The sequence below is a fragment of the Phoca vitulina genome, unplaced genomic scaffold (genome assembly GCF_004348235.1).
Source record: "Phoca vitulina isolate PV1807 unplaced genomic scaffold, GSC_HSeal_1.0 scaffold36, whole genome shotgun sequence".
Lineage (NCBI taxonomy): Eukaryota > Metazoa > Chordata > Mammalia > Carnivora > Phocidae > Phoca > Phoca vitulina.
In genome coordinates this window covers 958,791-973,492 of record NW_022589739.1, presented here as the reverse complement: position 1 = coordinate 973,492, position 14,702 = coordinate 958,791, and the positions used below count along the sequence as shown (strand labels likewise).

The window sequence follows — 14,702 nt, the reverse complement described above, 5'->3', positions numbered from 1 at the left end:
AAGAAAGAAAGAAAGAAAGAAAGAAAGAAAGAAAGAAAGAAAGAAAGAAAGAAAGAAATGTAGGTACTCTGGAGAGTATCAAACATCTGCTAAATATCAGGAGCAACTAATGCATCTTGAAAACCTCACAAAACCTTCCAGACCAAGGATCCACTGGGGAAAATAAAACCAGCTATGCCAATGCTTTGTCCCTCTAACTGAGGCATATTAGAGGAGGATCCAAAAGTAAATAAATAAATAAATAAATAAATAGAACATTCAGAAATGATCAGAGCAAATCTAAGAAAGCTGACTAAAGCAAAGCATTTTTTATGTGAGGAAAAGAAGAACAATTACTCCCAAACCCTTCAGTCTCTCAAGAAGTTGTCTCAGGAGACAGGAAATAGAGTGGGCTGCCACAGTGTCCCAGCCTCCCCGTATGGCTGGCCTTTGAAGGTAGAGGATCAGTCACATACTGCTTTCCCCTAGGCCTGGGAGGACACCCTCGGGGTGGGGAGCCAGAGCTTGCTATAGGATAATCACTAGGAACTTCACAGAGTCACCACAGAAGAGTCAGCAAAAGAGAGAAGGGCGGGAGGCTGCAGCAATGGCTGACAGAGTCCTACCCAGCCCTCAAGTCCCCCAACTCAAGACTTAGCCTAGTACTTCACAGTAAAGACAGATACTATCAGACAGGAATACCCATGTCTCCCCTCACTGAACCTATCAGCCCCCTAGCATGGGCTCTGACATGGGCAGCCCTCCCTCCCGTCAAATGGATGAAAGGCCCTGTTCCCAGCTGGGACCCCTGAGACCTACACCCAGGATCCCCAGATCCCCACCCTCTCACCTTGTCAGAAACACTGCTCCAGGAACGGTCCCATCTCTTTCCTGCATCATCCATTTCTCCCTCTCTACTGGATCATTCCCAGCAGAACAAAACATGCTCTACCCTCTCCCACTAAAAAAACAGACACCCGCACCCCCACCTCAAACCCAAAACCTCCCCAATTCTCAGCTAATGTCTCAAACCTGCTTCATAACAAAACTGCCTGAAAGATTCACCTATGTTTATTGACCCCATTCTGCACCCCATATTTTCCCCTCTACCTACTCCAGTCAGGTTCTGTCCTTTAAGCTTCTGTGAACCCTCATTCTACTGGGTTTCCTCCTACCTTCTCAGTCTCCTTTGCTGGATCCACCTCTTTCCCCAACCTCTAAATGCAGCTATGTCCCAAGGCTTAGGTCATTTTTCTGTCTATGCTCTCTTCCAAGGTGAGTTCAACTAATCTTGTGGCCTTGAACATCACCTACAATACCCAAATACACCTCTGCAGTCCTCTCTCTTCTGAGCTTCAGGATCCATCCATCTGACTAGTGGACATACTCATATCTCACATGTCAGAACAAGAGCTCATGCCCCACCCCCCACGCCCCCACACCCCCCCTCCCAACCTGCTCCTCCTCCCAGCCCTCCCACCTGAGTGACAGGAGTACCATCCACTCAGGAGCTCATCTTTGGGAGTCCTCTTTGACTCTCTTTCTCTCACAGACTGTCCAGATCATCAAGCCTGAATCTGCCTGCTTCAGATGAAAGCATGTCCAGTGCTACCCCCTCGTCAAGTCATCAGCCACAGCCTGCTACTACTATCCTGCCCACTACAGCTGCCACCTACATACAGCCCACTCTACAGCAGGGAGAATGATCTTTCTAAAAATGCACATCAAATCACCTTGCCCCCCACTTAAAACCCTCCCGTGATTTCTCGCTGGGCTTAGAATCAAGTTTAAAAACCCCTTACCCTGGCTCCTAACGTCCTACACCATTTGCTCTCTCCTATCTGTAACCTCTTCTCTTGTGACCTTCTCCCTTGCTCACCATATTCCAGCCACACTGGCCTCTCCACTCTGAACTTGAAGCTCTTTCTGCCTTCAAGCCCTTGCACTGGCTGGTGTCTTCTGGAAATGCTTTGCCATCTCATCAACACAATGTCTCTCCTGACATTCAAATTTTACCTTAAATGTCACCTATTCAGAAACACCACCACAGACCTCTCAATCCACCACCACCACCCAGTTACTTGATATCACATTACGTTATTTTAATTTTCTGCATAATAGTTACTGCTGACACTATTCTTGGTTTTTAAACTTATTTTCTGCTCCCTCTCCCCACTAGACTGCAAGCTCCATGAGCACTCACACGTTGTCTGCCTCTTTCATTTCTGTGGTTCCAATGCCTAGAACAACGTGTGGCACACAAGGAGAAATCCAATAAATATCAATGAATGCAGATAGGGTCAGACAGGCCCACTGACTGAGAGGCTCTGAGGTCTTAGCCAGCTCCCCGACTTCTCTCTCAAACACAGACGGGAGGCAGGACCCCAGCCACAGTCCTAGTGTTCACTTGTATAAATCTCATCCACCAGAATTTCAGACATCAGGCAAGAGCCCTAACTAGGGAGGGAGGATCCAGGATTTTCTGTGACCACCGAGCTTCGACTAGGCTGCTCCACTACTGACTAGCAGTGTTTCCAGAGGGTGAAGAAAGGAATTCTGACTCACATGCCCCAAAAGTAATAGTACTTGTCAGACCACCGTCCAGACCTCGGAGAGTTCATTCATTCTGTAAACAAAGATTTGCCGAGTGCCTACTCTGTGCCAGGCACTGGGCAAAGGACCAAAAGCACCTTCTGACCGCAGGGAGCTGACGCGGCGAGCACGCAAAGCGTTACAGAGAAACGCAGCAGCACAGGTACCCGCGCGGAGTGGGAAAGTAACGGCCACACTAGTGCCCGCGGCTGGGCGGCGCCCTCGAGTACTGCCCCGCGATTCCATCTCCGCAGACCCAGGTCCGGGGTAACCTGGCTAGGGGCGCAACGCTCGCGGGCTTTTTCTGAACAACTACCGCTTGACCAGCGGAGGTAGGAGTGACTGTCCCCGTGGAGCACCGGCTTTCCCAGACGCGCAGTGTTCGAGGAGTATTATTGGCTGATGGGTTCCCTCCCCACCCCCACCGCTCCCCCGCTGGCCCGCGCTCTGGAGGGCGAGGGGGGTGCGGCTCCGACTCTCCCCCACCACCCCAGAGAACCCGGTCGAAGCCAAAGTCCTCCCCACACGAGATTCCCTCCGTCTCTACTCCCCAGCCCCCAGTTCCCGGACCCCGGACGCAACTCCTAGTTCCACTCGCCCCCCCACCCCCCCTCCCAGTGGGGCACTGCCGGGCGCGGTGCTGCCCGGGACCCCGGCGGGGAGGAGTGTCCGGCCCCTCACACCGGCGCCCGAATCCCGCGCAACCGCAGGAGCAGGGGGCAGTTTGCGGCCCCCGCCCCGTCTGCGGCCCGGACTGCGGCCCCCCGCGGAGAGGCAGACCCCGCCGCCCCCTCTCCCGGAGCCCGCCACACAACTCCGGCACACAAAACCCCACAGGAGTGCGGCCGCGGCGCTGTGCGCGCCAACTCGCCCGGGACCCGCGCGGGAGGCGGGGGGCGGGGGCGCGCGGCGGGAACCGGTCGGATCCCGTCGCACAGGTGCGAGCGCGGCGCCCGGGTCACTCACTCGATGAAGTAGCTGGCTCCCTCCTCCGTGAAGCCCTCCTCCCAGCCGCGGGGCAGGTCTGCGGAAATGCCAAAAAAGTCGGGTCAAACTTGAGCCGCCCGGGCGCGCGCCCCCCGAGCGCTGCCGCCCACCCCGCCGGCCCGGCTCCCACCTGAGCGGATCATGTGGCCCGAGTTGACTGGCTCCCCGGTGCGCGGGTGCAGCCAGGTCGTGCGGCGGAGCTCGTCACTGCGGGAGAGAGGTGCACCTGTTAGCGCCGCCGCCGCTGCGGGGGCGCCCGCCCGGTCCCGCACCCCGCCCGGCCCCGCGCCCACGCCCGCGTGCCCGCTTTCCCGCGCCGCACTTGATGAAGAAGACGCGGCCGTCCCGGCACACGCCATAGGACCAGTGCTCAGGTAAAGTGTCCCGCCCGACCGCCGCCGCCGCCATGTTCGCCGAGCGCCGAGCCGCCGCGGCCGCCGCGGGGCGGGGGAGAGGGGGCGGAGGCGGGGGAGGGGGCGGAGGGGGCGGTGCGGGCGGCGGGCCGGCGGGCTCTGCCTGCGCGGGCCCCGGGGGCGGCTTGGGGCGCTTCATCGCGGCGCGCGGCGACGTCCTGGGAGTCTCGAGTCCCAGCACCGCCGCCGGAGTTCGCCGCCGCACGGGCCGACCGGAGCGCGGTGGCCGCGGCCTTTGTCCCCGCGCCTTCCCCGCCCCCAGCCCGCCGGCCCGGGCGCGCCCACCGCGCGCCCCTTGGCCCCTGAGCCCGGGAGACCCGGGCGGGGCCGAGGGCCGCTGTCGGGGCGCCGCGGGCAAACTCCGGAAACAAGGTGCTCCCCGAATGCTCCAGGGAACCCCACCCGACCCCCATGACAGACCTTCTGCCTCCGGGAGCTGTACTTCTTTCTGAACCAGGCAAACCTAAACAGGTTGCATCCATATTGCCAGCCTCGGTTTGTTCTTTCCTCTGTAAAATAAAGTGACTAGTAAGTACCACAAGGGATTGTTGCGAAGATATGAAGTTACAATGGTGTAAAGTGATTAAATGAACCCTGGCCTGGAGCAGGTGCTCCATTATTAATGTCAGGTCAAGCATGATTTCATTTTCCCAGGTTTGCAGCTCGGATATGAAGCAGGAAGGTGCAGGTTCTCCCCACATACACCACACAGAGCCCTGAAGTTAACTGGAGTGTAGGCTTCTGCCTTCAATTCCTGTCAAATGACAGAAAGAGAGACGCTGTGGACCTGCTGCATCTCAGTCTATCTTTAGAAGAGCAGACCCGCCAGAGTGGGCCTCTAGTAGGGCCTCTGGGAAGTTCTTTACATAGCTGGAGCCTTCTCATAGGCCTGTGCTCGAATCTCTCAGCTCCAGGGGCATCCTTCCCCTGGCCCCTTTGTCCAAAGGAGACCCTTTCCCTTCTGCCTTCACTATCTATTCCGTTGCTTGTGTACACTTAATTGACATTCGTATCCTCGTGTGTGTTTATTGCCTTGTATGTTGTATATTAGCCACCTGCACATACACTAAAATTTCAGCAGGATGAGAGGCGGGACCTTGTTCTGTCTCATATACTGCCATATTCTCAGTGCTTAGAGCAGTGCCTGACTCATGTACACATTCAATAAATGCTGAAAAGGAGCACAATACACACTCCACACTGACACCCCTGTATGCTGAGCATAGACAGGAGAGGAAACTGGGCTCTGGGAGATGTCAAGGCCAACCTTCCAGCGGTATAGGCTGTAATTGGTGGAAAGGCTCACAGGAGACGCTAGGTAGTGTAGGCACTCTTATTCAGAAAGGCATCCTAGACAGGTGGCAATCAGTTGGGCCCAGAAGGAGTGGTCAGGATTGGCTGAGAAGAGAGCATCCCAGAGGGGGAGGATGGGAGAGCAAACACAGGCTCATGGGAAGGGTATGGGATGTTGAGACCATAAAGATGCCCTTCCTTGAGACAGACAGTGGTATTGGGGAAGGAGGCTGATACAAGTTAGAAAGAGGGAGTTGGTGTGATTGTGGGGACCACCGAACACCTGTTTGAAAGGGCCTCCAGCCTTTGGGGAGGTTCTTGAGCAAATGACAATGAGAAAGTTGTGTTTTTATTCTTAAATATTAATTTAAAATAATAAAATGGGCAAAGAATATGAACACAGTTCACAGAAAAGTAATACAAGTGGCTTCTAAACAAACAAAAAGAGGGACGCTTGGGTGGCTCAGTCGGTTAAGCATCTGCCTTCAGCTCAGGTCATGATCCCAGGGTCCTGGGATCGAGTCCTAAATTGGGCTCCTTGCTCAGCAGGGAGCCTGCTTCTCCCTCTGCCTGCCGCTCCCCCTGCTTGTTCTCTCTCTGTCTGACAAATAAATAATATCTTTAAAAATAATAATAAAATAATAAAAATAATAAAAAGATACTCAACCACCTCATAATAACAGATTAAAACTAAGGTGAGATACTATTTTTTAGATATCAGATTGGCAAAAATGTACATTGTAGAGAAAGACATTGTTGGTGGAACTATAAAATGGTTGTCTCTTTGAAGGCAATTTGGCAACAACTATTACAATTTAAATGCAATACCTTTTGACCTAGCAATTCCACTACTAGAAATTTATCTTACATTAGTACTCACACAGAGACACAAAGACTTGTGTACCAGAGTATTCACTGCAGCATTGTCAACAGTTACAAAAGACTGTATACAACCTAAATGTCTGTCAGAAAAGAACAGGTTTGGTGGCGCCTGGGTGGCTCAGTCGGTTCAGCATCTGCCTTCGGCTCAGGTCATGATCCCAGGGTCCTGGGATCGAGCCCCGCGTTGGGCTCCCTGCTCAGCGGGAAGCCTGCTCCTCCCTCTCCCACTCCCCCTGCTTGTGTTCCCTCTCTCGCTGTCAAATAAATAAACAAAATCTTTAAAAAAAAAAAAAAAGAAAAGAACAGGTTTGTATGGTGATGGATATTAACTAGACTTATTGTGGTGATATTTTGCAATATATACAAATATTGAATCATTATGTTGTACACCTGAAACTAATATAATGTCATGTGTCAATCATGCCTCAATTTAAATAGAAAATAACAGGTTAATTAAATTATGTCATACTCCTACAAGGGGATGATATTCAGCTGTTAAAAAGAATGAGGTAGCAGTGGAAAAAAGAATAAGTGAAATATATTTCTTTACAATATAAGTTATCTGTTAATTCTAGAATTTCATATGACATTGGCATCAATGGATCATTAGCACTTTGGTAAATTATGGACATTTTCTGTGCTAATATCTTCTGTGAAAAAGAGTTCTGTAGGCAGGGGTGGTGAGGAAGGGTGAATAGGCAGAGCACAGAGGATTTTTAGGGCAGGGAAAATACTTCGTATACTATTATAATAATCGGTACATGTTATTACACATTTATCCAAACCTATAGAATGTATAGCACCAGGATTGAACCCTAAGGTAAACTGTGGACTTTGGGTGCTTATGATGTGTCAGTGTAGGTTCATCCTTGTTAAATAATGTACCATTCTATAAGTGATGTTGATGATGGGGGAAGCTATGTGTTTAGAGGGCAGGGGGGCAGGAAGTATATAGGAAATCTGTGTACCTTCCTCTCAATTTTACTGTGAACCTAAAACTGCTCTAAATAAAGTCTAAAAATTAAAATAAATAATTTTTAAAAAAGAATGAGCTAGATGTCTACTGATGTGGAATGGTCTCCAAGATATTAAGTGGAATACAAGATGCAGAACTGAGTGTATGGTATACTGCTATTAATGTATAGGGAGCATCATGCTGAATAAGATATCCCTTGTTTGTGTCCCCACCCACCCCCAACAACAGTAATTTGGCATCCATCCATGGACAAAAGTGCTTTTGTGGGAGCTGTGGGATCCAGTACCATATGTCAAGGGACCTGGGAAGAGTCTCACCCACATGTTGCATTGGACAATAGGCATACATACCTTGGTCCCACTGTGGACCCTGCAGTGGCCCATGAATCAACTCCAGCTCCTCTCATCCAGGAGCCCCTGGAAAGCACTGTCTTAGACAATCACTTACGGATGAGAGAGTCTTTGTAGAAGTCCAGGTTTCCAGCGAAGAAGTTCCAGCACACAGCTGGAGGAAAAACACAAGTTTAGATGCATTGAAGAAGGCAGTTACTAAAAACTAGAAGAGGTGACTGTTCCTTCAAATATTGGGACAGCAATACAAAACTTCAAGGAATGTGAAACATAGATCACAATAATCTTTCAGTAACCAATCTCAATATGGAGACCTGCAATTTACCCAATAGATAATTTGAAATATCTGTTTTAAGGAAACTCAATGAGCTAAAGGAAAACACAGAAAGACAATCCAATGAAATCAGGAAAACAATACATCAACAAAATGAGAAGTTTAACAAAGAGATAGAAATAATAAAACAGAACCAAAAAAAAAAATTCTGGAGCTGAAAATACAATGAATGAAATGAAAAATGCAATAGAAACCATCATCAGAGGGTGCCTGGGTGGTGATGTTGGTTAAGCCACGGACTCTTGGTTTAGGCTCAGGTCGTGATCTCAGGGTCATGAGATGAAGAAGCCCTGTGTCTCACTCTGTGCTCTGCACAGAGTCTGCTTGGGACTCTCCCTCTCCCCTGCCCTCCCCGCCCCAACTCTCTCTTTCTCTCTCAAATAAATAAATCTTTAAAAAAAAAATCAGGATGGATCAAGAAAAAAGAATCGTGAATTAGAAGATAGGAACTTTGAAATTATCCAATCAGAGGAGAACAAAGAAAAAAGAATGAAAAAGTGAAGACAGCTTACATGAATTATGGCATACCATCAAAAGAAATAATTTATCAATTATAGAGTTCCAGAGGGAGAAGGGGGAAGAAAGCTTATTTAAAGAAATAATGGCTGCGAACTGCCCAAATCTGGTGAGAGCTTTGGATATCCAAGTTCAAGAAGCTCAAAGAGACCTTCTCCAAGACTCGTTATAATAAAACTGCCAAAAATCAAAGACAAAGAAGGAATCTTAAAAGCAGGAAAAGAAAAGATGCTTGTAACTTACAAGGAACCCCCATAAGGCTATCAGCAGATTTCTTAACAGAAGCCTCAGAGGCAAGGAGAGAATGGGATGATATATTCAAACTGCTAAAAGAAAAAAACTACCAACCAAAATACTCTATCTGGCAAAGTTATCCTTCAGAAATGAAGGAGAAATAAAGAATTTCCCAGAAAAACAGAAACTAAGGGAGTCCATTACTGCTGGACCTGACTTATAAGAAATGCTGAAAGGAGTTCTTCAAGCTGAAAAAGGATACTAATTAGTAACAGGAAAACACCTCAAAATATACACATGCTGGTAAAGATAAGTATGTAGACAAATTCAGAACACTCTGATACTGTGATGCAGTGGTATGTTAACCACTTAACTCTAGGATAAAAGATGAAGGACAAGAATATTAAAAATAACTACAATATTTGTTAGTGAATATACAATATAAAAAGAGGTAAACTGTGACATCAAAAACAAAAGGAGGAGAGCAAAAGGGTAAAGATTTTCTATGCAACCAAAGTTAAGTTGTTATCAGCATAGACTGTTCTATCTATATGATGTTTTATGTAAGCCTTATGGTAACCACAAAGCAAAAACCTACAGTAGGTTCACAAAAGATAAAGAGAAGGGAATCAGAGCATACCACTAAGGAAAATTATCATTTCACAAAGGAAGGCAGCAAGAGAGGAAGAAAGGAACAAATGAACTATAAAATAGCCAGAAAACCATTACTAAGATGTGTTAGTAAGTCCTTACCTGTCAATAATTACTCTGAAGGTAAATGGTTAAATTCTCTAATCAAAAGTCATAGAGTAGCTGGATGGATTTAAAAAACAAGACCTGGTATGCTTGGCTGGCTCAGCTGAAGAGCATACAGCTTTTGATCTCAGGGTCGTGAGTTCAAGCCCCACCTTGGTGTAGAGATTACTTAAAAGTAAATAGAGGTGCCTGGGTGGCCAGTCAGTTGAGCATCTGACTCCTGATTTCAGCTCAGGTCATGATCTCATGGGTTGTGAGATCAAGCCTCAAGTCTGGCCCCATGTTCAGCTGGGAATCTGCTTGAAGATTCTCTCCCTCTGCCCCTCCCCCTACTTGCTCTCACTCTCTAAAATAAATAAATAAATCTTTTTAAAAAATAATAAATAAATAAACTTTAAAAAAATCTTTTTAAATTAAAATTAAAAAAACAAAATGGTGCCTACAAGAAACTCATTTCAGCGTAGGGACACACCTAGGCTCAAAGTGAAGGATTGGAGAAAGATATTCCAGATGGAAAGATGGAAACCGAAAGACAACAGGGTAGTTATTCTTATGTCAGACAAAATAGACTTTAAACTGAAAACAGTAACAAGAGACAAAGAAGATCATTATATAATGATAAAGGGGTAATTCATCAAGAAGATAATCACAAATATATATGCACTCAACATTAGAGCACCTAAGTATTATTAAGCAAATACTAACAGATCCAAAGGGAGAAATAGGCAATATAATAATAGCAGGGGACTTCAATACCGCACTTTCAACAATGGATAGATCATCCAGACGGGAAATCAATAATGAAACAATGGACTTGAATGACACTTTAGACCAAATGGACCTAACAGACATTCAAAGAACATTCCATCCAACAGCAGCAGAACACATATTCTTGTCAAGTGCACAGAGAACATTCTCCAGGAGAGATCATGTGATAAGTCACAAAACAGGTCTTAGCAAATTTAAGAAGAATGAAATCATACCAAGTACCTTTTCTGACCCCAATGATGTGAAACTAGAAATCAGTAACAGGAAGAAACTGAAAAAGTATCAAATATGTGGAAATTAAATAAAATACTCCTGGGGTGCCTGGGTGGCTCAGTCGGTTAGGCGTCCAACTCTTGATTTCATCTCCAGTCATGATCTCAGGGTCATGAGATAGAGCCCCATGTCAGTGGGGAATCTGCTTGAGATTCTCTCTCTCCATCTGCCCTTCCCCCTGCTCTCTCTCTCTCTCCCTCTCTTTCTCTCAAATAAATAAATCTTTTTTAAAAAATACTCCTGGAGCACCTGGTTGGCTCAGTCAGTAGGGCATGCAACTCTTGATCTCCAGGTCATTAGTTTGAGCCCCATGTTGAGGGTAGAATTTACTCAATTAAGAAAAAATGTTTTAATAAATAAATAATATACTCCTGAACAAGTATGAGTTAAAAAAGAAATGGGTCAAAAAAGAAATCAAAATAGCAAACTAAGGGGTGTCTGGATGGCTAAGTTGGTTAAACGTCTGCCTTCCACTCAGGTCATGATCCTGGAGTCCTAGGATCAAGCCCTATGTTGGGCTCTGCACTCTGCAGGGAGTCTGCTTCTCCCTCCGCCCCTCCCCACTTGTGCTGTCTCTCTCTCTCAAATAAATAAATAAAATCTTTTTAAAAAAATAGCAGGGGCACCTGGGTGGCTCAGACGGTTAAGCGTCTGCCTTCGACTCAGGTCATGATCCCAGGGTCCTGGGATCGAGCTCCACATCGGGCTCCTGGCTCAGCAAGGAGTCTGCTTCTCCCTCTCCCTCTGCCTCTCTCCCTGCTCATGCTCTCTCTCTCTCTATCTCTGTGTCTCAAATGAATAAATAAAATCTTAAAAAAAGAAATAGCAAACTAAGCCCCAATTTAGCAGAAGGAAGGAAATAACAAAGATCAAAGCAGAAATAAATGAAATAAAGACAGAAAAACAATAAAAAAGATCAATGAGGGGCGCCTGGGTGGCTCAGTCGGTTGAGCGTCTGCCCTCGGCTCAGGTCATGGTCCCGGGGTCCTGGGATCGAGCCCCGCCTCAGGCTCCCTGCTCGGCGGGAAGCCTGCTTCTCCCTCTCCCACTCCCCCTGCTTGTGCGCTCTTTCTCTCTCTCTCTGTCAAATAAATAAATAAAATCTTTAAAAAAAAAAAAAATCAATGAAACTGACAGCTACTTTTTTGGAAAGATAAACAAAATTGACAAATCTTTACCTAGACTAAGAAAAAAAAAGACTCAAATCAGACATGAAAAAGAGGACACTACAACTATACAAATACAAGGAATCATAAGAGATTACTATGAACAGTTACATGCCAACAAATTGGATAACCCAGAAGAAATGATAAATTCCTAGAAACATACAACCTACCAAGACTTAATCATGAAGAAATAGAACATCTGAACAGACCAATAATAAGCAAGAAGATTGAATCAGTAATCAAAACTCTCCCAACAATGAAAAGTCCAGGACCAGACGGTTTCCATGGTGAATTCTACTAAACATTTAAAGAAGAGTTAATACCAGTCCTTCTCAAACAAGAGACCACTCCCAAATTCATTTTAAGATGCCAGCATTATCCTGATATCAAAGCCAGATAAGAAGACTAAAAGAAGGGGACCTGGGTGGCTCAGTCTATTAAGTGTCTGCCTTCAGCTCAGGCCATGATCCCAGGGTCCTGGGATCAAGCCCTGCATCAGACTCCTTGCTCAGCCAGGAGCCTGCTTCTCCCTCTCCTTCTGCCTTTCCCCCCAACTCATGCTTGCTCTCTGTCTCTCTCTCTCAAATTAAAAAAAAAAAAAAAGAACACTACAAGAAAGCCACAGGCCAATAGCCTGATGAATATACATGCAAAATTTCTCAACAAAATATTAGCAAACCTAATTTAGCAGCACATTAAAAGGATCATATACCATGATCAAGTGGGATTTATCTCTGGGATGAAAGGATGGCTCAACATATGCAAATCAATAGATGCGATACACCACATATTAGAATGAAAGATAAACATTGGGGAGATTACACACACACACACACACACACACACACACACACACACACACAGTGGAATATTACACAGCCATAAGAAAGGATGAGATCATGCCATTTGCAACAGTATGGATGGACCTAGAGGGTACTGTAAGTGAAATAAGTCAGACTGAGAAAGACAAATACTATATAATTTCACTCATTTGTGGAATCTAAAAAACAAAACAAATGAATAAACAAAGTCAGAACTATAAATACAGAGAACAAACTGATGGTTGCCAGAGGGGAGGATGATGGGAGAATGGGTAAAATGGGTTAAAGGGAGTGGGAGATCCAGCTTCCAGTTATGGAATGAATAAGTCATGGGAATAAAAGTCACAGCATAGGGAATACAGTCAAAGATTTTTTTTTTTAAAGATTTATTTATTTATTTATTTGAGAGAGAGAGCACAAGGGGGAGGGGCAAGGGGAGAGGAAAAGAGAGTCTCAAGGAGATTCTGCAGGGCCCAACATGGGGCTCAATCCCACAACTCTGAGATCACCACCGGAGCCAAAACCAAGAGTCGGACACTTAACCAACTGTACACCCAGGTGCCCCAAAGGTATTTTAATAGCACTGTATGGTGACAGGTGGTAGCTACACTTGTGGTGAGCATGGCATAATGTATACACACCTATTGAATCACTATGTTATACATCTGAAACTAATACAAGATTGTGTATCAACTACACTCAAATAAAAATTTTTTTTAAAAAATTAAAAGGGTCACCTAGCTGGCTAAGTTGGTGGAGCATGTGACTCTTGATCTTGGGGTTGTGAGTTCAAGCCCCATATTGGGTGTAGAGATTACTTAAATAAAATCTTTTAAAAATAAAAAATAAAATAAAAAGAGGTAGTAAACAGAAGGAATGCCAGCCATAGTTCTAGAGTAAGGCTCTGGATTATCCTACCTGACGATATCTTAGTTGTTGGATCCTAGGTAAGGTCTGGAAATATTGGGGGGAAAGACTGAAAGTCCTACACCAAAATCTTCACAAAGCAATTATCTTTGGGTGGCATGAATATTCTTATTTTCTTTGTGTGTGTGTGTGTGTGTGTGTGTGTGCACACGCATACTTTTACTTTCCCTCAATTATGACATAAAAAAAAAGATAAAGCAGGAGCACCTGGGTGGCTCAGTTGTTAAGCATCTGCCTTTGGCTCAGGTCATGGTTCCCGGGGTCCTGGGATTGAGCCCTGCATCGGGCTCCCTGCTTGGCGGGAAGCCTGCTTCTCCCCCTCCAACTCCCCCTGCTTGTGTTCCCTCTCTCACTGTGTCTCTCTCTGTCAAATAAATAAATAAATATCTTTTAAAAAAATGATTAAAAGAAAGACTTTAAAAAAAAAATAAAAGTCATTTGATGAAGTACAACATCTTTTCATGATTAAATACTCTCAACAACTTGGGTACAGCAGGAACATACCTCCACATAATAAAGGCCATATATAACAAACTTCTGGCTAACATCATACTTAACTGCAAAAGGTTGAAAGCTTTTCCTCTAAGATCAGAAACAAGACCATGGTGCCCACTTTCACCACTCCTATTCAACATAACACTGGAAGTCCTAGCCAGAGCAACTAGGCAAGAAAAATAAATAAAAGGCATCCAAATTGGGAAAGAAGAAGTAAAATTGTCTTGTTTGCAGATGATATTATCTTGTACATAGAAAATCCTAAAAATTCCACCAAAAAAAAAAAAAAACTGTTAGAACTAATCAACAAATTCAGTACAGTTGCAGGATACAAAATCAACATACAAAACTCAGTTGCATTTCTATAGAATGACAACAAAATATCTGCAAAAGAAATAAAACAACTCCATTCACAATAGCATCAAAAGCAATGAAATGCTTAGGAATAAATTTAACCAAGGAGATGAAAGATCTTTGCATTGAAAATTATAAGGCTTAAATGAAAGAAATTAAAGAAGACACAAATAAATGGAAAGATATCCCGTGTTTGTGGATGAGAAGAATTAATATCATTAAAATGTCCATACAACCCTAAGCCATTTAGAGATTCAATACAATCCCTACTGAAGTTCCAATGGCATTCTTCACAGAAGTTGTAAAAACAATCCTAAAATTCATATGAAACCACAAGACTCTGAATAGCCAAAGCAATCTTGAGAAAAAAAAAAAAGCTGGCAGAATCCCAGATTTCAAGCTATACTACAAAGCTATAGTAATCAAAACAGTATGGTATTTGCATAAAAATAGACCAATGGAACAGAATAGAGTGCCCAGAAATAAACCCTCACATATACGGTCAACTAATATTTGACAAAATAAGCCAAGAATACTCAATGGGGAAAGGATGGTCTCTTCAATGAATGGTGTTGGGAAAACTGGA

At 45.1% G+C, this 14,702-nt stretch overlaps 1 protein-coding gene across 2 annotated transcripts in view; it reads right to left on the bottom strand.

The window, feature by feature from the left end:
- Positions 1-3,966, bottom strand: part of PLEKHA7 (pleckstrin homology domain containing A7) — a 200,424-nt gene extending 196,458 nt beyond the window's left edge. For both annotated transcript variants that reach the window (XM_032427128.1, XM_032427129.1), the window contains exons 1-3: positions 3,881-3,966; positions 3,689-3,765; positions 3,538-3,595 (exon numbers count right to left, since the gene is read on the bottom strand). In XM_032427128.1, the coding sequence (XP_032283019.1) occupies positions 3,538-3,595; positions 3,689-3,765; positions 3,881-3,966 (221 nt within the window). The remainder of the gene's footprint in view (positions 1-3,537; positions 3,596-3,688; positions 3,766-3,880) is intronic.
- Between the last annotated feature and the right edge of the window lie 10,736 nt (positions 3,967-14,702).